The sequence below is a fragment of the Lissotriton vulgaris genome, chromosome 2_1 (genome assembly GCF_964263255.1).
Source record: "Lissotriton vulgaris chromosome 2_1, aLisVul1.2, whole genome shotgun sequence".
NCBI lineage: Eukaryota > Metazoa > Chordata > Amphibia > Caudata > Salamandridae > Lissotriton > Lissotriton vulgaris.
Window position 1 is genome coordinate 1,003,459,737 of NC_141687.1, and position 24,390 is coordinate 1,003,484,126.

The 24,390-nt window shown below is 47.0% G+C and overlaps 1 protein-coding gene across 3 annotated transcripts in view; it reads left to right on the forward strand.

Moving 5' to 3' along the window:
• COBLL1 (cordon-bleu WH2 repeat protein like 1) overlaps nt 1-24,390 on the forward strand; it is an 806,310-nt gene that overhangs the window by 257,372 nt on the left and 524,548 nt on the right. For all 3 annotated transcript variants that reach the window (XM_086956594.1, XM_086956595.1, XM_086956596.1), the window contains exon 3: nt 16,047-16,144. In XM_086956594.1, the coding sequence (XP_086812720.1) occupies nt 16,047-16,144 (98 nt within the window). The remainder of the gene's footprint in view (nt 1-16,046; nt 16,145-24,390) is intronic.

The window sequence follows — 24,390 nt, forward strand, 5'->3', positions numbered from 1 at the left end:
CAGGAGTCCAGGAATCCAGGCACCCAGGGGCTGGGCAGCGCCCACCCCTGGTAGATCCAAGTCAGCCACAAGAGCTAGCACAAGAACAACTTGGAAGGAGACTCATCCCCTTCTTATACCCAGAAATGCCTTTGAAGTACTTCGTGCAAGGGACCCTGAGTGCTGGAATGTTTCTGGTTTTCGTCTTCCTGACCGCTTCAGGGCAAGAGGTGACAGTGAGCCCTCAGGATGGAGAGCTAGCAGGGTGGGCGACAGGCACGGCCCGGCACCACCAGACGCTCTTTCCTCCCATCCCTGACAGCAGAGGGGCCTTTCATCCACGGCTGACTCAGACCCCCTCCTCTGGGGCCTTGCAGACCCTGCAGACCCTGTCCTACTCAAACCAGACAGTCCATCCACCAGCAGGTCCAGGCACTCCTGGGCAGACTCACCAGCCAATCACACGCTAGCACCAACTTACACAATTATGCCAACTTCCAAAAGTAGTACTTCCAGACTAGGCACAGTCATGCTGCATACATCATTTTGCAGCATTCATTCTCACGAGTTTATACATACCAAACTTGACCCTTGCACTCCCCACACAACAGGAACTACCATGGGCATACATATTCCCCATTCATTCCTATGGGAGGGCAGGCCACTCACTCTTCATACAGAGAGCTCCAGCACTTTACACTGTACCACAGTGAAAAAAGTGCGCAGAGGCCTAGAATCACCAACACCAGGTTCCAGAAACAGGCTAGGAAAAAGCAAAAAGTCTAGGGGTGAACCTGCCCAAAGGGCCGGGTCCAACACTTGGCCTCCTAGCCTTTTGCATCCTCTTTGCTAACTATGCCAGGTGGAGCATGCAAACTCTGCAATGGAATTTAAAGTTCCATTTATACAGCAAAAGGGCAATCTGGCTGATGCCATCCATGTCGGAAATGAGACGGCTCGAGATTTTCAGTGGTGGCTGCTCAAAAGCATTTGGTCCACCGGCAGGCTCCTCTCCCTTCCCCCAACCAGAGCTGATAGTTGTGATGGACGCGTCCCTACTGGGCTGGAGAGTTCACCTGGAGGACGTGGATCTCAATGGACTGTAGTCTCTGGCAGAAGGCTGGCTCAATTTGCTGGAGTTGCAGATCTTTCATGTCGTTCTATAAAGGCTTCCTGCCATTGATCAACGAGGCCGATGCTGGTGTTCGTTGACTACATCAATGCCACATGCCAGTAGGGCGAAGTGTGTTCCTGGGTCATGTATAAGGAGGCTTTGCGCCTAACAGGTGGTTGGACCGACAGGGTATTTTAGTGATCTCGAATCACCAAGCAAGCTCCCTGAACGCCAGTGCTGAAGAACTGAGAAAGTGGTGTCTGGCAGATCATGAGTGGTGTGCTAGGCGCTGGGACAACTTTGTAGCAGATCACGAGTAGCACCTATATATACCAACGTGATACAGAACATCTTCCAACAGTGGACAGAACCCTTGGTAGATCTTTTTTGCCACTGTTAAGAACACACAGTGTTGGAAGTCTTGCCTATGGATGTTTCCCCAAGAACACTTGTTAAGAGTTGCATTCCGCATGGAATTGAAGGCAAGATTCCTATGCGACTTCCCACCCCTGCTCCTTCTAGCCTGAGTTCTGAAAAATATCCAGACCAACCATGACCAAGTCATCCTAGTGGCTTTAAAGTGGGCCAGGAAGGTGTTCTACCATCACTTTCTGGTACGAAAATTGTCCTCTGATCAGGCTGCCGCTTTGTAAGGACCTCTGTCTCAGCAACAGGATAAGGTCCTCCGACCAAACGTACACAATCTACACATACAAGCTTCAAAACTGAGCAGCATCAATTTACTTTGTTTGATTTGCCACCTGAATTGGTGGATGTCATTATTGCCCCCCTGCTGCCATCCACAAAATCCTTTTATGGTGGGTACTGAGACACATTTTTGGCATCACAAGGGATTCATAAGATTGACCCTTTACAAGAAAAGCTGTCAGACATTATTTTGCTTGTTTTGTTGTTGACCCAGAAAGGCCTAGCAGTTGTCAGCAGTTCAGCCTTTTTACATCCTTTTTTAAATCATCTCTTATTTTTAGGTTTATTAACTGTGTAAGGTGCATCTTCCCTCCCAAACGATTTGTGATGCCACAGTGGGACATTCCTTGGTGTTGATGTTTCTTGTTATATGCCGCTTGCTGTGTCATCAAACCTGCTGTACACCACCTTTTTCCCATACTACTTGGTGAGGTCTCGGCAGCCTTCTTGCCGAAAGTCATTATCACATTCTATGTTGGGCAATCCATCACTCTATCAGGGTTACCTTGCTTACTCGGATAGGGCCTCCCTCAAACCCTCCCCCTCCCAGCATCTCTGCGACTCCCTTAATACTTTTTTCCTTGACAAAATTTCTACCATTAAAGCAAGTTCGGTTCCCCTCTTGATCCCTGCCCTGCATCCATTTTGAAACAGATTTATTCTGCCTGCGCCTCGCCCCCTCTCACTCTTCTCAATAGCTCGCTATCACAGGGCATTGTTATGCCACCTCTCAAAACGGCCGTCATCCTTCCCATCTTAAAAAAACCTGGAGCGGACCCCTCAGTACTTGTCAACTATCGCCCCATTTCTCTCCTGCCCTTTCTGGCGAAAGTTCTGGAGCGCCACGTAACCAGGACGCTCAGTACTTTCGTGGAGGAGAATATGGTATTAGCCCCTCGGCAGGCTGGGTTCCGCCCGTCACACTCCACGGAGTCCGTGGTACTATCGGTCCTTGACAACCTCAGAGAGGGTATGGGCACTAACCATCCCCAGGCCCTGGTCCTCCTCGATCTCTCCGCCGCTTTTGACACGGTTGATCACTCCATCTTACTGTCCTGTGTCAGAGCGGCGGGAATCGGGGGATCTGCCTTGGTCTGGCTGTCCTCCTTTCTGAGTGGCCGCACCCAAGCAGTGCGCTTGGGAGATTTTTCAGCGGACTTCCAGCTGGTTAAATGTGGGGTCCCCCACGGCTCATCCCTGTCCCCGTTGTTATTCAACTTGTACATTGCTCCCCTTATTTTTGCCCTCCAACAGCTGGAGGTCTCCGTCTATAATTATGCGGACAACCTCCAGCTTATTTTTTCCCTATCTTCTTCCCCTGAGTCCATTTCTAATTTTCAATCTGTCATGACCTTCATCCGAGACTGGATGAACCACAACCACCTGAAGCTCAACCCCGACAAAACGGAGTTGGTGCTGACAAGTGGTTGCTCCAGTCCCTGGTCCCCCTCTTTCTGGCCCCCTTCTTTGGGTTCTCCCCCAACCCCTTCTTCTTCTGTAAAAACCCTTGGGTTCCAACTGGATCACCAACTCTCACTTCATTCCCAAGTCAGTTCTGTGGTGTCCTCGTCCTTCCTTTCCCTTCGTACTATTCGTAAAGTCTCTCGGATTTTCTCTTTCCCGGCCCTTAAACTTATAGTCCTAGCAATGGTGATCTCCCGCCTGGACTACGGCAATGCCCTTTATTGTGGCATGCCCGCGTACAGCCTGCGACGCCTCCAGCTAGTCCAGAACCAGGCGGCCCGCCTGGTCTTCAATTTATCCAAGTCTCATCACGTCACTCCCCTCCTCAAGACCCTACATTGGCGCCCCATTTGTGAACGAGCCCAGTTCAAACTAGAATGCATCATTTTCAACGCCCGCTCCGGTTCAGCCCCTGCCTTTATCATTTCTGAAATTCACTCTTATGCTCCCCCCAGGGAGCTGCGTTCCTCCACCCAACAATTGCTCCTAATCCCCCGATTCAAACGCAAAAAGTGGGGTGGTTCCAAATTTTCCACACTCACCCCTACCTTTTGGAACTCCCTTGCGGTTCATCTGAGATCCTGTCCCCAGTACACTCTCTTTCGCAAGGCACTGAAAACTTTTCTTTTCACACAAGCCTTTTCCTTTTAAACCCCCCTTCCATCCTCCTACTTCTGACGCCTCAGGGTTCAGTACAATACAGCGCCATGAAACCGCTAGGTGTACGTGCGCTTAAGAAATATTTTAAACTCTAAACTCTTACCCTCACCTCCAACAAGAAGAGGAAACCAAAAAGACTTTAAGCTTCTACATTGATTGTACGAAAGAATAGCCAGTGGACGAATAGCTTTTTACGGCATGGTCCGTAGCAAAGAAAGTGAAGAGTGTGCAGAAGAGGTCCTTGTTGAGGTAGATTCTCTTTTGCATTAAAATCTGCTATGCACTGGCCAAGAAACAGCCCCCAAGGAATGAGAGACACTTCTGTCAGGACTAAGGCTGCTACCAATTCGTTGTGACAGAGTGCCTGTCCTTGACATTTGCCAGGCTGCCATGTCATCAGTACATATTTTCATGAAGCACTCCTACTTTGATAGCCAGGTCCTCCCTCTTTTTAAGATCTAAAAAGGTCCCAAGTTTGAATTCAGCACTATGTTACCAACAACACTCCACATCTGAGGGGGCTGAGAAGAAACTGACATCCACGTACCGAGGTGACACTGTTATTCTGGTCCGCTCCATCATTTCCAGGGTAGCGTGAAGTGTGTGCAGTGCTGGATAATGCTACCTAGTGGCGTGCAGGGGCCCTGCTATGTTTAACGTTTTCCAGATCCAGTCTGGCGCTTGGGGAGTATTCTAACGTCAGGAATCCTCGATTAGATAGAGTATTCACCAGATTGAGCTTTACCCAACGCAAGTAATGTGTTCTTCGATCTTTATTGTGTGTCTGCAGAGTTCCTTTGCTCATTATTCACAGTATAGCTCCTGAGACCAAGATCGAGCATGTGGCAGATGAGGTGCTTGCAAATTTTGCTCGGTGCCTTGTGGTTTGTATGGAGTTGTTTGCAATGATGGAGCACTTTATTTGTTATTCTCTTTATTCAATTCAATACTACATGAAAACACCACAATACTATCATTGTTACATGATAAGATTATTCTCAAATTGGCTCGTGCAGCTATGAAATGTTCACTCTTGACCCACCCTCCCATATCCATCAAATTGGGGGTAGCACAAACAGCGATGGGGCCTGGGTCCGTTAGGTCTAAGCGGTTCACACAAACCTCCATGGTAGTCACTCCATTAGCCTCATATTTTATCCCACTTTTTTTGGCATCCCCTATTTTTGTTGACTGTATTGTCAGCTAATATATCTTTTTCCCAGTCTCTCAGGCTTGGCGCTATTTCCACTCCCCAACATCGGGCTATTGTGTGCTTAGCCACTGCAAGGCCTAGGTTCATCCAAGCCTGCCCCATGCGATCGTTGCCTGAACCATCCCAGAGATTAAGTAGGCACCACTTGGCTGCAAGAGGGATTGTTGTGTCCCATAGAGCGTTCATACAGTTAATGATTACCTCCTAATAACACTGTGTGAATGGACACTCCCAAATAATATGAAAAAGGTACCTTTCTGGGCAGAGTTTCTATGACATGAATCATCCGGTACCCTTCCCGTTTTCACTAACATGGTAAAAGTGAAGTAGGCTCTATGTAATATTTTAAGATGTGCCAGCCGGAATCCCTCTCTGATTGCTATTTCCTTTGGAGAAGCTAGTGCCTCCGGCCATTGATTATGGTCTATACTGCGCAAGTCCACAGTCCTCTTCTCGCGCAGGCCGAGCAGGGTGTCAGGTATGTGAGTGAAATCCCTTTACGTTCCATGTTGTCGTCTAGTAATCGATCCTCCAAAGGGGAGGAATCAGGCAGTTTCTCACCTCTGGGCAATGCCAATTGGAGCATGTGCTTAACTTTCAGGTAGCAGAATATCTCAGTGTGTGCAAGGCTGTAGTCCCTCTGTAGGTCGGCGAATGGAATGTCTCCTCCCTGTGTCTACAAATCCCTGATTTCGGACAGCAGTGACGGAGCATTTTTAGAATTAGCCTTGGAGGATACTTGATGTCTGAAACCAGGTTCTTTGGTTGAATCCCATGTATCTGCCTGCAAATCTCCACTGCCTCCTCCAAACTTAAAGTTTATAATATCAGACAGTAGCAGTAAGCAGCAAACAAAACAGGTGGGGTGATGGGTGAATATGTAACCCACTGACAGACACTAATAATAATCAGCAGTGCCCTTAGGCTCAAAGTCAACTCAAAGCTCTCAAACATGGTCCTTTGTTAACCGTGTTTATAAAGGGCTAGGATTGGGAGTTCAGGGGTTGAGACTGAATGCACAGCAAGTTTCTCACGGGGCCTGTCAGTGAGTTAAACCAACTTTTAAAAAGTAAAAATATGTACTTACCTACTGCCTCATGCTTGGTGCTCCTTTTCATCTCAGCAAAAAACACAGTTGATGGACAGAATGCAGAACAATGTCTTACATTCACCCCAGTACAAAGATCTGGGCCTAAGCAGCATAGGCTCCCAGAGCTACAGTCAGCAACTCCCTTCTACCAATCCAGACGCTTCTCTCATACTGTTCAGGCAGCATGAGAGAAGCACCAGAATTGGCTGGAGCACACTGATGTGATGCTCCTTAAAGCACTAGGGGTCTGTGCTTGCTCTCCATCCACCTATCTAAAACCGCGTGGGTTGGAGTGTTTAACGTGCACATGTCAGGCTGGCCGTAGCAAGACAGCCAGCCAAAGTGACATGCGCACTTTATGGTTTAACTCTTTTTATTAAAGTTCAGTCAGGTATCACTAAAACCCCTCATATCGAGCAAGGTCCATGTGAACTCAATGCAACTTGTACAGTCCAACCCGTTAAAGACTGGCTATTATCATGTAACCCTACGAAGGTCCCTCCCTCCCAACAATAAACAAGAATGAGAGAACCCCCAACCCCAACCCCCTCCCCCTCCAAACCCTCCCCGTCCAGTGCTAGAGCCCACCCCAGTGCCCCGTGGCTCTCTGCCTTTATGATCCGTCAATCTGCGACTGCCTTAAGTGTCAGTCTCCTTTGTCTCTGTGAGTCTCAACAAGCGTAAGTACCTAGGGCAGGTGATTTCTCTAAATTCGGTAACCAGCAGTGATCGGAATGGTTGCCAGTTCTTCATATTTGTCCCCTTCCCCCGCCAAGGTGAGCGACAACTTTTCCATGCCCAGGACCTGCCACATTCTGTGTAGCCAGCCAGTAATCGTGGGAGTGGTGGCGGTGCGCCAATGTGTTAGGATATTTTGTAACGCCGAACCCAAGGCAATAGCTATTTGTCGTCCTCTGCGGGAACGTAGGGGGTATGTAAGTGCGTTGGGGAACCCTAAGATAACGTATGCCGGGAATCGAGGAAGCTCCGTTTGGAAGTGCTTTTCGACGTCGTCAAGGATCTGAGTCCAGTAGGGTCGGAGATGGTCACAGTCCCACAATAAATGTGTCAGGTTCGCAACCTCGCCAACACAGATTCTCTTTGCTATGGTCCATCTCGTGTATTCTTTCTGAGTGTAGTACCAGTATGTGGTTATTTTTGTTAGTGTCTCTGTAAGTCCAGTGTGGTATGCGGAGTGGCGTGCTCTGTATGAAATCTTATCCCATTCCTTATGGCTGAGGACGCTACCTAATTCTCTTTCCCAACGTTCCCTACCAGGATTATAGATGTGTGTCTGTGGCGTCTGCAGCATCTTATACAGGTCGGATAGGAGTTTGGCATCCGAGGTTCATGATATGAGCGCTCATGCAGCAAGAATCGCCTATCTGCGCTTGTCCGCACTTGAGGTTGAAGTGCCCCGTGCCTAACTTAGAGATATTGTAATCGCTCGGCTTCCGAAAAACTGTATTCCTGCTTAAAAAGGGGGAAGGGTAGAACCCCTTCCGGACCATAAACATGATATAGGAAGCGGCAATCGGCTGGTCGCCAGTGGGAGAAGGCACCTTTCTCCTTTCCTGGCGTGAAATCTGGATTATCTACAGCGGCGTAAGAGGGGATGGAAAAGTTGTAAAATCTTTGGTAACGCAAATGGAGTCCCACACCTCCAAAGGGATTCTGGTGATGTACGAGGCGTAGAGGTTTGCAGGTCTGTGGGCCTTTCGGAGGAAAGGGATTTCCTGTTGCGGGTGGCCCGCTACTGCCTGGTCTTGAAAGAGCCAGTGTTTCTCTGACTCCCATTTGCTCCGTTCCACCAAGTAACGTAACTGTGCCGCCTGGTAGTATTTGTGCAAGTCGGGTATTCTCAGGCCCCCGGATTCCGGGGGAGCATGGCCAGCGCCCTCCGCAGTCTGGGTTTAAGGCCTTGCCAGATAAAGTGGGCAATGTCGGTCTGTGTTTGCTGGATCCAACCTGCAGGTGGACGCAGCCGCAGAGCCCGAAAGAGGTATAGAATCTGGGGTAAAATAGTCATTTTGACCGCTGCAATCCTGCCCAGCCAGGAGAGCGGGAAGTGCCTCCACCGTCCCAACTCTTCTCAGACTTTTTCGTGTAGTATCTTGTAGTTGGCGGCCACCATAGCGGGGATCGCGGATGCTAGCCGGATACCAAGGTATGGGACCGTGTCCATTGCCCACTAAATAGGGAGAAGATTCTGCAGGTAACTCCTCGAGACGGGCGAGAGCGACAAGTCCAAAGCAATGGACTTGTCTTTGTTCATTTTGAACCCGGCGAAGGCGTCCAGTTCCGCTAAACAAGCTGGAAGGGCGGTGCATGGGTTATCTAAGGAGATCAGTTAGTCATCAGCATAAAGGCTGATGATATGAGTGTAGCCTCCGAACTTGATCCCTGTAGCTGACGTATTCTGGCGAATTCTCTGGGCCAGTGGCTCCATGTACAGGGCAAATAAGAGGGGTGAGAGAGGACAACCTTGTCTCGTGCCCTGCTCTATGTCAAAGCTGGCCGAATTATAGCCATTTACCCGTACCACCGCAGTTGGGGATTTGTAACAGTTAAAGATGAAGTTGCAGAATTTCTCCCGATCCCTGCTTTGGCCAATACTTGTTCCAGGTATGGCCAGTGGACCCGGTCGAACGCCTTTTCGGCATCGATGGCCAGCATCACGCTCTCTCCTGGCCGTCGCAAAGCTTTTTCTATCAGGTGGACTATGCGTTTGGTATTGTCCACCGTTTGTCGCTCCGGTATAAAGCCCGCCTGGTCTAGATTTATAAGCCCGGGTAATTGAGGGGCCAGTCGGGCTGCCAGAATCCCTGTATATAGTTTGAGGTCCACGTATAGAAGCGATATCGGTCTGTAAGCCCCGCATTTAGTTCTGTTTTTTCCCGGTTTAGGTATGACGGTTATGGAGGCTCGGAGTAAGTCAGCCGGTATCGCACCGGGTTCGGCAAATGTGTTGAAAAGCCGCGTTAGTATCGGGCGAGTGTGGTGCAGAATTTCTTATAGAAGATGTCTGAAAAGCCATCTGGTCCTGGTGCTTTCCCTAGCTTAAGACGGGTGATGGCGTTGATTACTTGCTCAATGCGGATATCTCTCTCTCGAGAAATTCAGCCTGAGATGGAGAAAGTGAGGGAAGTGTTACCGACTCCAGGTACGTTCCGGCCTCTAGGTCGTTCAGGGAGCTGCCCGTATAAAGGGTGGCGTAAAAAGTGTGGAAGACGGCGGCGATCTCGGCGTCATCTGAAACGGAGACCCCATCAGGTCGCACAATCTCTATAACCTTCTGTTGCTGGCGTACTACTCGTAACCTGTTCGCTAACAGGCAGCCACATCTGTCGCCACCAGTATAATAGGCATGGCGCAGCCTCAGTGCCGCAAATTCTACGCGGTCTAAGTCCAGGGCTGATAACTGCGTTCGTGCGGCCTTATGTTGCCACCAGATTCTAGGGGCCCCGGTTCGCTGGTGGATTTGCTCCAGTTCGCAGACGTGTTTCGTAAGCTCGTCGCGCTTACTCTGCCTGTCCTTGTTTTCCGCCGAAGAGAGAGCTATAAATTCCCCCCGTATGACCGCCTTCAGAGCGGCCCACTGCGTCGCCGGGGTTGTGTCGGTGTTGTCATTGCGTGATAGATAATCCCGTATGGCCGTTTGAATATGTTCCACCACGTCTTTCCTGTGTAATAACGCGTCTCTAAGGCGCCAAACTCTAGGGGGATTGGATGTGGGTGGTAAGGTGAGTGTGGTAATGACTGGTGCATGGTCTGAAAGCGAGGTAACCCCTATCTCTGTGGAGGTAGATAGGGTGCATACCGGGCCAGAGGCTAAGAGATTGACCAATCTGGCATACATCCTATGGGCAATAGAGTAGTATGAATATTCCCTATCGTGTGGGTGATGTCTGCGCCATAAATCATGCAGGTCTAGTTCTTTCAGTCGATCTAAGCTACTGGTGGAGAGTGCCCCCGTCTGATGCGTGCGTTGAGCAGACCTATCTAGGACATTGTCGAAGACCAGGTTTAAGTCTCCCCCCACAATGATATGTCAATCTGGTGTGGCCGTGACCTCTGCAAGGGTCGAGTGCAGGAAGCATTCTTGACTTTTGTTAGGGCTGTAGAGCCACCCTAAAGTGAACGTGAGACCATTTAAGGAGAAGCGGTAAGCTAGCAGCCTCCCCTTAGTTCTGCGCTTTTGTGGAGGACCTCCATTTTGAAATGTCGGGCTGCGAGAATTGCTACCCCTGCAGTCTTGGTAGTGTTCTAAGAGAAGAGCTGCGTTGGGAATTTGAGGGAGCGCAGCCGGTTGTAGTCTCGGGCTAACAGGTGGGTCTCTTGTAACAAACATATGTCCGCCTGTGCATTTTACAGAAAGGATAAGATCGTTCTTCTTTTAAGGGGACTATTTAGACCCTTCACGATAAGTGTCAGGATCTTAAGGGTGTTCGGGCCGATATGTCGTCCACCTCCACCGCTGGGTCGATCCCTAGCAAGCAGCAAGCCTCTCGCAGGGAGCTGATTTGGTACAGCTTGTTATCCAGCCTAAACACTATCTGGAAAGGGTGGCCCCAGCTGTAAGGTACATGCTGTTTCTGAAGATGCGCTGTGACTGGTTTAAAGGACCGTCTCTTCTGCAAAGTGAGTGCCAACAGATCTTGAAACAGGCCTGGAGTGTGATTCTTAAAGGTGATAGGGTGTTGCTGTCGAGCTTTCTGCAGGATTTCTTCCTTTGTGCGAAAGTCCTGAACACAGACAAGGATATCTGGAGGGGGATGACGCATTCCTCGGCGGTCCCACTCTATGTGCTCTATAAGGTGCACCTCTGACTCAAGTGGGCGACCCAGGATATAGTTAAAGAGCTCTTTCGTGAAGGTGAAAAGGTCCTTGGTATCGTCTGTCATCTTTACTCCTCTTACCCGTATGTTATGGCGTTCTCCAGGTCTTCCATGTGCGTTTGTAGGTCCACTTGTTGGTAATGGAGTCTCAGGATCTCTTGTTGGAGGGCCTCAATGTCGGTGTCCTGTCTGTCAGTCTTTGTTTCCCACGTTGCTACTCGCTCTCCTATCCCATCTACCTCTCTGTGAACCTCCTTAAGTTCTTCGGTAAATTCTTTTTTGAAGGTGTGGATGTCGTCCCATAGCTCAGTAAAGAGCGATTCTAAATATGCTTTCGTGATGGGTTCTGTGTTATCTGTGGGGCCCGCAGTGGGGCGTGTAGTAGTCGTGGTCATGCCTTTGGGCGACTGGGACGTCTGGGCTTTCTCAAATAAGTCTTTGACTGATTTTTCTTTATGGACCCTCGCATTCGACATGGTAGGTGGGTCTATTGTCGGGGTCCCCGGTCCCGCGGTGTGGGCTGAGTGTAATCCGTCAGTCCAGAGCGCCCTCTGCACCACTAGCTGCTCTCGTGGCGTCTCCCTGGTGGGACCGCTATCTTTCGGGTGGCTGCAGGCCGCCTCCGCCTTTCCTGGGGTGTCCCCAGCACAGCTCGGCCCACCTAGGTTAGGTCAGTTGGGCCTTCAGAGTGGTGGGGCCTCGTAGCTCGACCGCCCCCTCCTGCACCAGTCGGGACCTGGGGCAATGCTGTGACCCACGGGTCTCCCTCAGCTTCGGCTTTGTTACGGGCTCACAGCGGTGATCCAGCCGCACCACTTCCTCCTCCTCACCTTGGCCACTAGTGCTGCCACGTGCTCCTCGTCCCTCCGTTGCTCGAATCCCGGGGCTACCACCCCGGCCGCTCGCTGGTGCGGTAAAGGCCCTCTTCCAAATCAAATCAAATCAAATCAAAATATCTTTATTTAGATATAAACATATATCTTTAAAAGAATTTACAAAGTTCACATTGTATAGCAACTGTTAAAAAGCGAAGAAAAAACAAGTAACAGTCAATTACCCAGCCGTAATAAAAGTAGAGGTTATCCACTCTTGGGCTTCCTAGTTCCATAGCAATTTAAGAGGAAAATAAAAACACGGGGTTGTAGTGATAAGAGAAAGGATAGCTTTAAAGCATATTGTGCAGGAAACTTTTCTCATCACCCTTTTATAATATACCCATTGTCGATGGTACCGTACGTGTAAAAGACAACCAGCATTCCTAAACCTCTATATTAAAATTTCATTTCGCGTCCCCCCTTAAAATTAAAATCTATTATAGTAGGGGGGCGCATTAGCGGGACCCATTTTGATTAAAACTACGGTATGCTAGCTGAATGAATTTTGTGAGTTTTATATTTAAAACAATATTTTCGGGGTTCAAACCCACCATAATCGCTTGCCTACAGGACCGGACCCCCAGCCTATTCCCTCTTCCGCTTCTCGCAGCGCGGGGCCCGGCTCACCCACCGACAGTGTTATGGAGTCTCACGCTCCTGGCCCCGTGGATGCGTCCCTCCTTCGCTATCCCTGGTCAGGGCCACTACGTGCGGCTCACCAAAAAGTGCTTGATCACCTTGTGGTTCCTGCAGTGCCCTGCGGCCGTGTTCTCTGGGCTACCTTTACCAAGATGGCGGATGCTCCACTATGTCTTGTTAGGCAGGCCAGTTCCTCGTGGGGGTTGTCCTAGGGGTGCCTGGGCCTCTGCTTTGTCCTGTCTGCAGGACTGTGGACGCTCCTTGCGGTCGAGGCGGCTCCCTCGGATCCCCGTGGGTCGCGGCACACGTCGGCCTTTACCAATATGAAGGCGGCTCTTCCTCCGCAGCTCGGGGCTCCGTTTCTCCTCACCGTGGCCCCGTTCCAGGTCTCCTTACTTGTTCCTAGGCCGCCGAGCACTGGGAGTCCGGCGGTGTGCGCGGTCCGATGTTCAATGCGCTTTGGTCCGTCGCGGACTCCGCCCCTCCCCCTCTCTGACCATGGAGGCAGCGGGCTTCTTGAGCAGAAAGGGCTCCTTTTGCCAGCTAAGCGGGGGTCCACCCGTAGCACCGTGGCTTCAGGGATGTCTGGTGCTCGTATCGTGGTGCCGACAGTGGCTACTACGGCCTCTGGCCGGTGCTGTGAAAAGCTGTCGGCGGGAGCCCGGTGATTTCGCGTCTCTCTACGCCACCATCTTGGCCATGCCCCTGACATGCGCACTTTAAACTGAAGGGCACACTATTCCTCCATGCTGCTGATACCCCCCTCCCCCCAGACTTGATTGCTGCCAGCACAAAAAATAAAATGGTAACAAATCTGTTTTTTTTACCATTTTATTTTTCATGTTTCCTGCTCTGCAGAATAGGGGCAAAGCTCCTCCGCCCTGATAGAGACACGGCTGCTGAATTATCTGATACTTTATTTGGGAATTGAGAATGAGACTAATGGTGACAGTCCATGATCAATGCCTCGCTGGATCTGTACTGTGCCTCTCACCCAGTGTTTTGTCTTCAAGAGCACATCTACTCTGCCAGCACAGGTAAAACTGATGACGGTGAATGCAGGATGTTCTCTGATAGTTCCTCTTTCCCTTCGCCTTTCCAGTCAATTAAATAGTAACTGCACTGCATACTTTTCCTGAATCCAGGATTCCTTTAGATGTACCTTGATGCTCCTCCTGTTTCATACACCGACAATGTTAAATAGGGGTTCACAAGGTTGGTGGGATCCAGCAGTGATACCTGAAATTTAGAGTTCATCCACCCCTGCTAAAACGACAGTTCTACTGCCAGTAGAATGATGCTATTTTCTAAAAGGACAGTGGGCTATATATTGTGGTTCATACTTTTGTATCCTCTACAAATGAAGATTTTTAGTTGTCAGCAATACAGTTTTCCTTGTGACCTTTCGTGTGTTTTTGTCTTTTTGTATCTTAAATTTCTTTTTTTTTTTAAACAAAATTGATTGCGTCAAGTAAGGAATATTATGCAGAGCTCTGTAACCCAGAGATCTTCTGCCACATATATGATAAAGTAAAGGGCATTGACGTTTATGACATGCAAATGATAAGTCAACTGAAAAATAACAATGAGAAAGAGTAACAACCCCCCACCCCCCTGATGCACAGTCACTAAACCCTCCCTCACAAGTTACTGATCACTCATGGAACGAAAAAGAGAGAGAACAAAAAAGGAGAAAAGAACAAGATCTCGGCTAAGCAGAGCTACTTTAAATTTCTTTTTTGCAGTGTGTAAACCTTTTCGTTTTTCCTCAAGAGGCCAAGTGTCTAATGACACTGTACTCGGAGGCGGTACACTCGTTTTCCTTGGATTTATGATGTGGTTCCAAAGACATAGTTTGTGTAAGATAGTCAAGCATTGATTACGAGGTGAATAACTTGAATTGTGGTGAGTTTTAATCAAGTTGTACTCTGTAATCCACATCAATTTCGTCTGTTTTAATAAATAATCTGCAGATAGGTTTGAACATTCTGCTCCGGTTTCTGAATGACCTCTTTTGTTTTGTCATCAGTCTGCTGATACGATCCAGAGAACAAACAAACCCCAATGCCTAAAGCGAGGCAAAACGTATTTCAAAATATTTATACAGACTGTGGCCCCTACTTAGTCATGTCACCAGGTAGTTGGTGGTTACAATTCCTTCAGTAGTTAAGAAGTGGATTACCAGCATTGAAGTGTAGTCTTGGGGCCGTATTACACATTATCACTGTTTGCGCCTGGCGCCCCTTTCAAAAGGTGTGCTGATAATGCGCCCCATTATGGTGTATGAGCTGCTCCCAGGGCAGCCCATTCATGTGAAAACACAAAGCAGAGGCTCTGTGTTTTCACAGTGCAGTCGGCACCCAACTGCAAGGGGATGTCTGGGATCCCCTTTATCCCCTGCAGAGGGCTGCAGTCAGGAGGAGCACTGACAGTGCGCCATCTTTTAAATGGTGCACTGTCCGTGCGCCTCCGGAGGGCTTTTTTGATTCTGCACCCGCGTCTGTAATATGGCGCGGGCACAGTCAGAAGGAATTCCCTCATTTGCATAGGGCACGCCCGTATGCAAATGAGGAAACACCCTCTATTGATTGCGGTGGCGCTTTAAGTGCGCTATCGCTATCATAGAAGGAGACGCACAAGCATCTGTGTCCCCTTCTATAATACCAAAGTGCCCAGGGGCGCGCAATGCGGGTGCAAACGCCAGTTGCTCCCTGGAGCACCATCTGTTATACTGCCCCTGGTGACTATCATGGTCATGGTGATGTTGGGAATTGAAATAGCTAGCTGCATGTCACCTGTCGCTAAAGTTTGATTCTTGCTCATTGGCCACATGTCCTAATGTATCATCACATTGCAAGTCGTATGTGGACACTACAAGTGGCATTTTGCACCAGTGATTCGAGCAAATCCTTTCACCAGGCAAATGTTTTATTTTGATGTGTCAATATGGGCTTTTGAGACTCTCGGATGTTGGCAAATAAAGTTGTTATTGTTGTAAGTGGGTTTGGATAATACAATAAAAGAATCAGAAGGTGGGTGATCTGGGTTTTAGGTTACTAACTTCTTAGTAGGGCCCAATAAAGATATACAGTGGTAAGCAGATGCTACTAAAAGTTAGGAAAATAATCTCTCTATGTGCCTCGTTCTTGAACCTTCCTCCAGGGCTTGCACTAATTTGCCTAAAATCATATTGCCAGCCCTAAACAAATATCTGAGGCCACTGAAAGATTATCACATTTAGAGCTATGCTGTTAGCAATACAATCCTGTGATGTTTTGGATGGCTTCTCCTGAGCTGCCCTAAAAGGTTTTACCATTATCCTTTAATGGCCTTTCCATTATTCAGACCTGGGCAGGATTGTCTGCTTGTGCCTGAGAAACATAGATCAATCACCCTGTTTCAGATATTTGAACAGTGACGCTTGTTTTGCACAAACCACTAACCTCCTCCCATTGTATCATCATAGGTTACTCACTTGGGTACATCGCTGGATCAGGAGTCCAGAAACCGTTCGGGCTTGAGTGCTGGAGCAGGAACTCATCCAGAGAATCTTCAAGGATGCAGGTAAGAAGGAGAGAAACGTTATCAATCCTTGAACTCCTTGATACTTTATGTTGAAAATCATTAGCGGATACTGTGCCCAAGATCAGATTTTTTAATATTGTGAGAGTTTTAGAAAGCTTATTGAGTTCATAAAGTCCTCCAAGAATGTAGCTAGAGCTTTCGAAGTTTTTGATCTTGACATCTTTTCCTACATATAAAACAAGACAAATTAATCCCCCTTGTTTCATAGTACCTATTGGCTTATCCAGCACAGCTAGGCAAATGGGATTTCACAACAGATCCATGGTACAGTGGGGTACTCTGTCAATACTACAAATAGTGTGTGCTGTGAAAGGGTAGGTGGGGTGGAAGTCTGTAGCATGATAAACCTTTTCACAGATATTATATTTACATTTAATATTTATTTATTCCAAGGAAGAACTCAAGTGCTAATTATTCCATATTCCAGGCCCAAATCTGTGCGAATGCAAAAAGAACAATTGATGGACAGAATCCAGAACAGTGTCATACATTCACCCCAGTACAGAGATCTGGGCCTAAATCCATTGTTTTTTTGCTCACCATGCCATTCCAGTTTGGACCCAGCCATATGCAAATCAGTCTTGACCCTGCGCCAAATGGGAACAGTCCAGCCCGAACTGCCAGGCCAGGTCCTCCCTGGACTCGAAACAAGCATCCAAAGAGCGGTTTCGGGTTTTCAGCCCTCATCAGCCAGTATAGCTTGACTCCAGTGGCATGGAGAGCACGGGACCCATTTCTGGGCATAACTGTCCCACTCAGGGTGACAAATGCAAAAAGAACAATTAATGGACAGAATTCAGAACAATGTCATACATTCACCCCAGTACAGAGATCTTGGCCTAAATCCATTGTTTTTTTGCTCACCATGCCATTCCAGTTTGGACCCAGCCATATTCAGTCTTGACCCTTGATGGCTGGGTTCAAACTGGGGTGGCATAGTGGGCAAAAGAATGATTGATTTAACCCAGATCTTTTGACTGGGTTAGAATGTTTGCATTGTCAGTATTCCGTCCATCATTTGTTTGCTGTAACACTTTTCGCCCTAAGTGGGATGGGTATGCCCAGACTTGGGTCCCTTCCTCACTGTGCCACTGGATTCTAGCTAGCCTGGCTGAAGAAGGGTGACATACCCTGAAACCGGTACCAGGATGCTTGTTTCCGGTCCAGGGAGGACCTGGCCTGGCAGTTTGGTCTGGACTGTTACCATGGGGCACAGGGTCAAGACTGATTTGCGTATGGCTGGGTCCAAACTGGGGTGGCTTAGTGGGCAAAAGATCAATGGATTTAACCCAGATCTTTTGACTGGGGGAGAATGTTTGTACTGTCAGCATTCCGTCTATCATTTGTTTGCTGTAACAAATATGTGTGAAGGCAAGAGATTTTGAAGGAGGACAAGTTGAAATTAATCAGAAACACATACACACACTCACTCACTCACTCACTCACTCACTCACTCACTCACTCACTCTTTAATACAGCTCTGCCTCAGAAGTCCCAGAAAGGTTGGGACTGCTGCCTTCCCTCATTGCTTGACCTAAGGTCAGCCAAGAGGGAAGGCAGCAGTCTCAAACTAGGCAAAGAGTGGGATGGGGTCGGTGAGACTGCTGACACTACTCTGTGACAAAGTGACACTGTTTGACACTTGTCCCTGGGCACTTCAGCGCTTAAAACTGAAGTGCCCAGGTCCAAGGCAATGAGTGGTGATACCACTTGTCAGTGAGCATCAATAACCTTTGCTGAGCTGAGAAGGTCATGCCCACAGGAGCTCTGACATCCTCAGCTCAGGCAGCCAGGAGCCTGTGCATTTAGCACATCTCTAGCTCCTGGCTGCCTACCTGAAAATGAAGAGTATCTGTCAGGCCGACTGCAATATCTTACCTGCTTTCTCTTTTACTTTATTTGTTTTTACATATGCTTGTTTATTTCCTTATTTGATTTTATTTAAGGACTTCAACAATAAATTCCTTTTAAATCAACATTCCCGGTGTAACCTGCTTCATTTCACCGACCTTAGCGCAACTTGACAGACACTATTCTTGATGGGCAAAAGGTGAAGGGGCGTAACCCGTCAGCCCCAATGGACCAGCCGCGGCTGCTCATACTTTAATAAAACCTGTTTGGGTGACTATGATATAGGTCAAAATGTCGATAGATCAAATCTTGGGCATTCCCCCATGACAATTCGTTTTTGCAAACATATAATCAGAGCGTAGATATAACACTGTAAGTGAATATAGTTTTTGCATGCTGTGTCTATGGACAGTTTGTTTTCCTCATGTTCTAAACCATGCAAGGTTAGCACTGTCACTTGTGAACACTTTTGTAACACCCTTTGAAGTGTATATTGTACTTTTGCATCTACAGTTGTACATGTTTGTGGTCCTATTTTTGGGTCCTTTATTGGTATATCAAGCAGATGCATTGATTAATTTCACATACCCCATTTAGTCCAGCATATTTCTTCTGACAGTTGCAGGTTCGAAATGTTAAAGAAATTACTGTGTATGATCTCCTGTGTTGTGTTCATGAATAAAGATTCATTTACAAATAATACAGAGCTGCCCTGTTCTGCTCTGTATTTTATTGAAATACCGGGTTGATGTTGAGTTGCACAGGGTGACTATTCACCATTTGAAGAGTGCTATCCATATCAGGACATGGTCAGAGGGGGATAGAAGGAGCAGGCAGAAATCTCTCTGGAGTCAGATGGTGGACTTCAGCCACAGGTGGGAAAGTGAGCAACTGATGCTGTAAAATTATAGCAATGTACACGAGGTAGAAAGCAATGGGACACTGCCAATGGGTTGGGGTGGTGGGTGTTGGGCACAGTTGAAGGAGCAAGCAGCCATCCTACGACATGAGTGAGTAGGACAGTGGAATATACAGACATGCCATTGGAGAGGATGGCAGGTAGTCAATTCAATGGAAGGATAACAGGGCACAAGTACCTGGTGGAGTAGAGGGCGATCACCGGCCACCAAGAGGGCCAGGTCCCAGAATGTGAAACAAAGGGGTGAGAATGGGATTCACACTTGGAGTTGATGAAAGGGGCTGATATGAAGCAGCTTAGTGGCACAACAGGAGGCAGAAAGGTGGCAGAAGTGCATAGGACACACATAGAGTGTAACAGAGCATGAGATGTGATAGGGCCAGTGAACACCATGCGGAGCGAGTGCAACAATAGAAAGGCAGGGGGCGAGGACAGAGGAAGACCGGTCCAGGGAACCATGGGGATAAACTGCTAGGATTGAATATGTAGATAGTGTGAGGGGGCACACGCGAGTTTGCAAGGCAGGCGCAGAGGACAGTAGAATAGGTACTAAGCATCATTGGGGTAAAGGGTCAGACCGGCACATGGAGGAGCATGGGACAGCATAGCAGGTATGTAACACCAGAGAGGCCAAAAGGGACTATTACAGAGGACAGGGAGAGGATTAGTGCTGCGCATCATGGGCAGGCGGAATCCAGAACAAAACTTTAAAAGACGGGAAGGGACAACAAGACACCGGCAGAGAGTGCGGAAGTGGGCAGGTGGCATTCAACATGGGGGGGGAGGGGTGGGCAGATTGTGACACATAGTCAAGGAGGCGATGAAAGCAATTTGCATCTTTTGTATTTGGATGTGGTCTGGCCTTATTTTTATATATTTATTTTATTGTTCTGGTTTATTCATGTTTTATATTTAAATTCTATGGACTATAATTACAAAAGCAACTAAAAATCAATAGCTTATTATTAAACTACAGTTATTCTAAGTATGTCAACAAAAAAGTACACACTTAATTGTGTAAAATCACATAAAGCTAAGTTAAGTAACCTTTAGGATAATTCTTAATATGTTGTCAGAAGATAGACCACGGTACCAAGCATGTAACATGCTATGATAAAGTCTCAATTAGCCACCTTCATATTTGAAAGGCGCTTATTTTTTAATTTTTTTAACGTACCAGCATCCAGTCGTTTGGAATAGATCAACATACCCAAAATCCTTCTTCGAGAATGAGCTTCTTTCAAGTGGATCAACAGCCAACTGAAATAGGCAGTATTTCTGCTTCTGTTAAAATATTCACAGTAATACGTAATAACAGTAGGAACACTTAGAAACTAAGTACCTGAGTTAAAGTTTGGTTTACAGAATACCACACCATAGACGTATGCCCGCTCTATTTAGTGGGGGTGGATTGTCATACTTCCCGAAGGCGGTGCCCCTCTGGCTCTGCTGGTGGTAGACTTACACTGATGTCCCTGTGGATTTTAAGGCCTTCCGTTAAGGTACATCTGATTTCCTATCCTTTTTAGTGGGAGTGATCTCATGTACCTTTTTTTCCAGTTTGGAACCGCCAGGAACACCCTTGTGGTCCCAAACAGAAATAACTCGCACACCATGGGAAAACCCTCCCAGGGTGTAATGGTCATTAGTTTTTTGTTTTTCAAAAACAAACTCCTGCTTTGGAGTTTGGTTGGAAAAAAAAATTGGTGAGAACCGCCTGAAATATGGCAGCCACTCAGTAAACTTTGAGTGCCTACAGAGGATGTATCTGCTGTGGTGATGTTTCCTCTGAAGGCACAGGGATCTCCACAAGGACGACATAGGTATACAAATATGGTGAGCGGTAGCCCAGCCAGAGTGGTGTGTGTAATCACCAGCTACACCCTGACGGATGGCAGGCTGCCCGCCATACTCTAAATGAGGCCCTAGTTACTAAAACTGTCTTTTGTGAATAACACTGGAGACAAATGTTACCTTTTCTTTTAAACTGGTTGATGTTGTGGGACCATGTAATTACTTCAGGATGAGATGCATCATTCACATACAAAATATTCACAATTTACAAATCTGTGTGAAAATGACTTCTTATAATTAGTATTTTTATCATTCATAGAATCGTAACTAATTAACTAATGATGCTGCAATTGCAATGAGTTACCTAGGTCATTTAGAAGAGTAGATAGTTAGTTATGCCACATTTTTTGTGCAAGACACCATTATTTCTAACATGCATCTAGTTTCTGATGTTCTGTTCAACTTGCTCCTGCTCACTCCCCCTTCCAATCCGTGTCCAGCTGCAAGTCCTCTCTCTCCCTTCATCTCTGCGTAGCATCAAGTGAATGACGTCAATATAATAGCAATGCAGAACATTGTTAGAAAGCCTGTGTTGTGAATGAAGCTTCCATTATGTACCCAAAGTATCATTTTTTTCAAGAACTTCTGTTAGAAGTGTTAGTGTAGATGCGCAAATTCTATGAGCCAAAGTTAGACGTGTGGTTAATTTTGCGTTGATCATCTTCATAGGGCAGTTGCTTAGAGGGAAGATGTAAGATTTCTCTTACCTTAAAAAATGGGTTAGTATTTGAATTTTTAAAAAGATTACGTAGTTGTTTCTGATTTGCCAGTGTGGCCCTAACCATGATCATACTATGCAGAATTTGCAGAATCTATTAAAAGAAAGTGTGATTTCTGTATAAAAGCTCTTGGGCTTTAGCTGTTCAAGTTTTGTCTTAGCTTCATTGGGTCGTTCCCTTTGGGGTCCTGCTTGATTTTACAACTGTCATTAGGACTGCTGTTGCTGGAGATTTTATTTTTCTATGTCGATTTGACGTAAATTCTTTATGGGATGTCAGTGCTCTTTGTGAGTGTGACATTTAGAATTCATGCTTAGATTCTGCCTAATTAGGAATTCATGTGTTTTATGATTTTGCATTGTCCCCTGACAAGCTGATAACTTCCCCCATAGTACCATATGTGCAGGAGACCGGTCTGTGGGTCACTAACCAGAAGACCGGCAGATTCGATGGACCGAAGTTGTACAATCGACAGAGGAAGTGACATAAGTCACGCAAAGTTATTACTAAAGGTGGAACTGAAACGGCTGCGAACCCTGTTATTCTCCATGGCAGAATGGATGGTAAGTGTTGTGGAAGGATGAAGGAGAACTCCGAATGAGAAGAAAAACAGAAGATCAGGACAAATGCAGAGGGGGAGCGGACGGGAACTCCGACGGGACTGTCATCTGTTGGAAGGTGAACAACCATCAACTTGACGAGTCTGCTCACTGAGTCGGACACCAATGGGAGCCATTTGCCGTTAGGGATTATGTTTCACATAAATGGTGTCTGTCTCTCTAGTTTTCCCAGTTTTGGTGATAGAACTATATTACAGAGGCTACATAATTGGGCCCGACTTTGAATCCTAACCTGGTTGCAGAGAAGGTGATTTTGGCCTATGCAACCCCAGTTCTTTTGGACCTCTGTAGTGATCATTCCCCTTTGTCCATTCTTCTCCCTCTAGTTGTATCTACAGGTGTGCACAGTCCCAAAGAGTGCAGTCCGATATCAAACAAGCAGGTATAACTAAAGGGAGATGGGGGAAGAGTGGACATAGAGAAACGAAGGCAAGCATATTTATAAGTTTCATGCCTGCTTAATCTTTAGACCCTCTCCTGAAGAAATTACATTTTTGGAATGGATAGGTTGGGGTCAGTGTATTCATTTGAGAGGGGTCGCTGGGATTAATAGTCGACAGGGGACCTTTGTAAACATGCAAAAATAAATCTGTTCTTGCTTGTATTCCAGTTTTATTAAAATAATAACGGAGCAGGTAACACTCCGGCTGAAAGCCTAGATTTTATTGTGAATGAAGAGTGTGCTAAGTGCGTCACTAAATAGTCTGCAAGTAGTCCTCGACGGGTTATTGGTTAACCTACAGGATTTGCACTTGCAGAATATCATCTGCAAGTATGAGGTGCAATTCAAAAAGCTTCTATCACGAAATTTGCGGCCAACCAAACCTTTCTTATCACCGGTGCAGATACCTTTCAGACGGAGAGGTCAAACCTATGCTTCCCCGGGGTCCAATGCACGGAGCTCACCTTGGAGCTCTTGTGTAATTACCTCAAGACCTTCAGATAATCCACTCACCATACAAGTGAAGTGGACACTTACCATTCAGCAACGAAATAGCCGTGTTGGCACAGCTCCAAAGAAGCCCTAGGAAATCATATACTTGCCAGCAAATGCATTTCGAAACTCAAGACAAGAAGGCGAGCTTTGGGCCATTAACCGTACTCCTGCTTTTAGACTCCTCTTTGTGTCGTAAAGCTCATTCAGAGTGGTAGAAACAACTACAGCTCTCTATGCAGGCAGCTCCTGGCAGCATCAAGCTGGGTGAGCCACATCTCTCAGGCTTGTCATCTGTAAAGCAATCTTTGAAAACCCTCGGTTGCACTTCCATTTTTGGTGTTGTTTGCCATGTAGCAGTAAGAAGATACCTCGAGGAATTCAAGTTATTTTCCTGACGGTCGAGTCTTCAAGTTGAGACAATGAAAGGCCTGTTTTTTGTTCACCTGAGAGCAGCAGCATCCCGTGAGGGTGGCACCTGTGCTTTCTAGTCAGTAGCTGCGGGACTCTGTCTCGGTGGGAGAGCCAGTATTAAGGTGCCCAACCGGGGACAGCAGGTTTCTCTCTGAATGCGAAACGTAGAGTTGTGTATATGGCCCGGTGTCTGAAGCCGAATTTAAACGGATCCTGCATATTCTTTTAAGGGGTTCTTTAGTCAGATTTGTCACAGGAGCGAATTTTTAAATTGAATATCACAATAACTGCAACTCCCTGGTTATGAGTAAAAAAGGAATGTAATAGCGATAGCTAGAGGCAAATTTAGTTACAGTAACTTTAATTATTGTAAAACGTCATCATCCCTATTTTTTTTTTACAGTTTCTACTTTATACAGCTGGTTGTCTTCAAAATAAAGCTGCATTGTTTTATTTTGCAGTGACTCGATACACTGCAGTATCTTTAGTTACCTCTTCCACTGGCTTCTTGTTCTAAACTTGAATTTATAAAGGTGAATCAATCCCCTCTAACGTTACTCTGTACTATAATTCGGTGCCTTTAAAATCACAGTGACGTTTCCTGTAGTGGAGGCTAGGTCTGTACTGCAGGCTCATGAGATCAGGACGCCGCGGGGAGTGGGGTGCTTCTTGAACACCCATAAGAGAAGGCGTTCCTGGAGAGGATGCAGATCCCACAGGGTGGAGCGCCGACCTTAAAAGTAAAGGCCAAAGACTATGATGCTGTATGGAGAGACTGTTCAATGCCGAAGATCAAATCCATGGAGTAGAAAGAAGACTGGAGCAGGATTAACCAGACCACCTCACAAGAGAACACAGCCGCTGAGGAAAGTTGGGTGCTGTGTGTTTAGGTTTATGAGATAGAACATGGATGA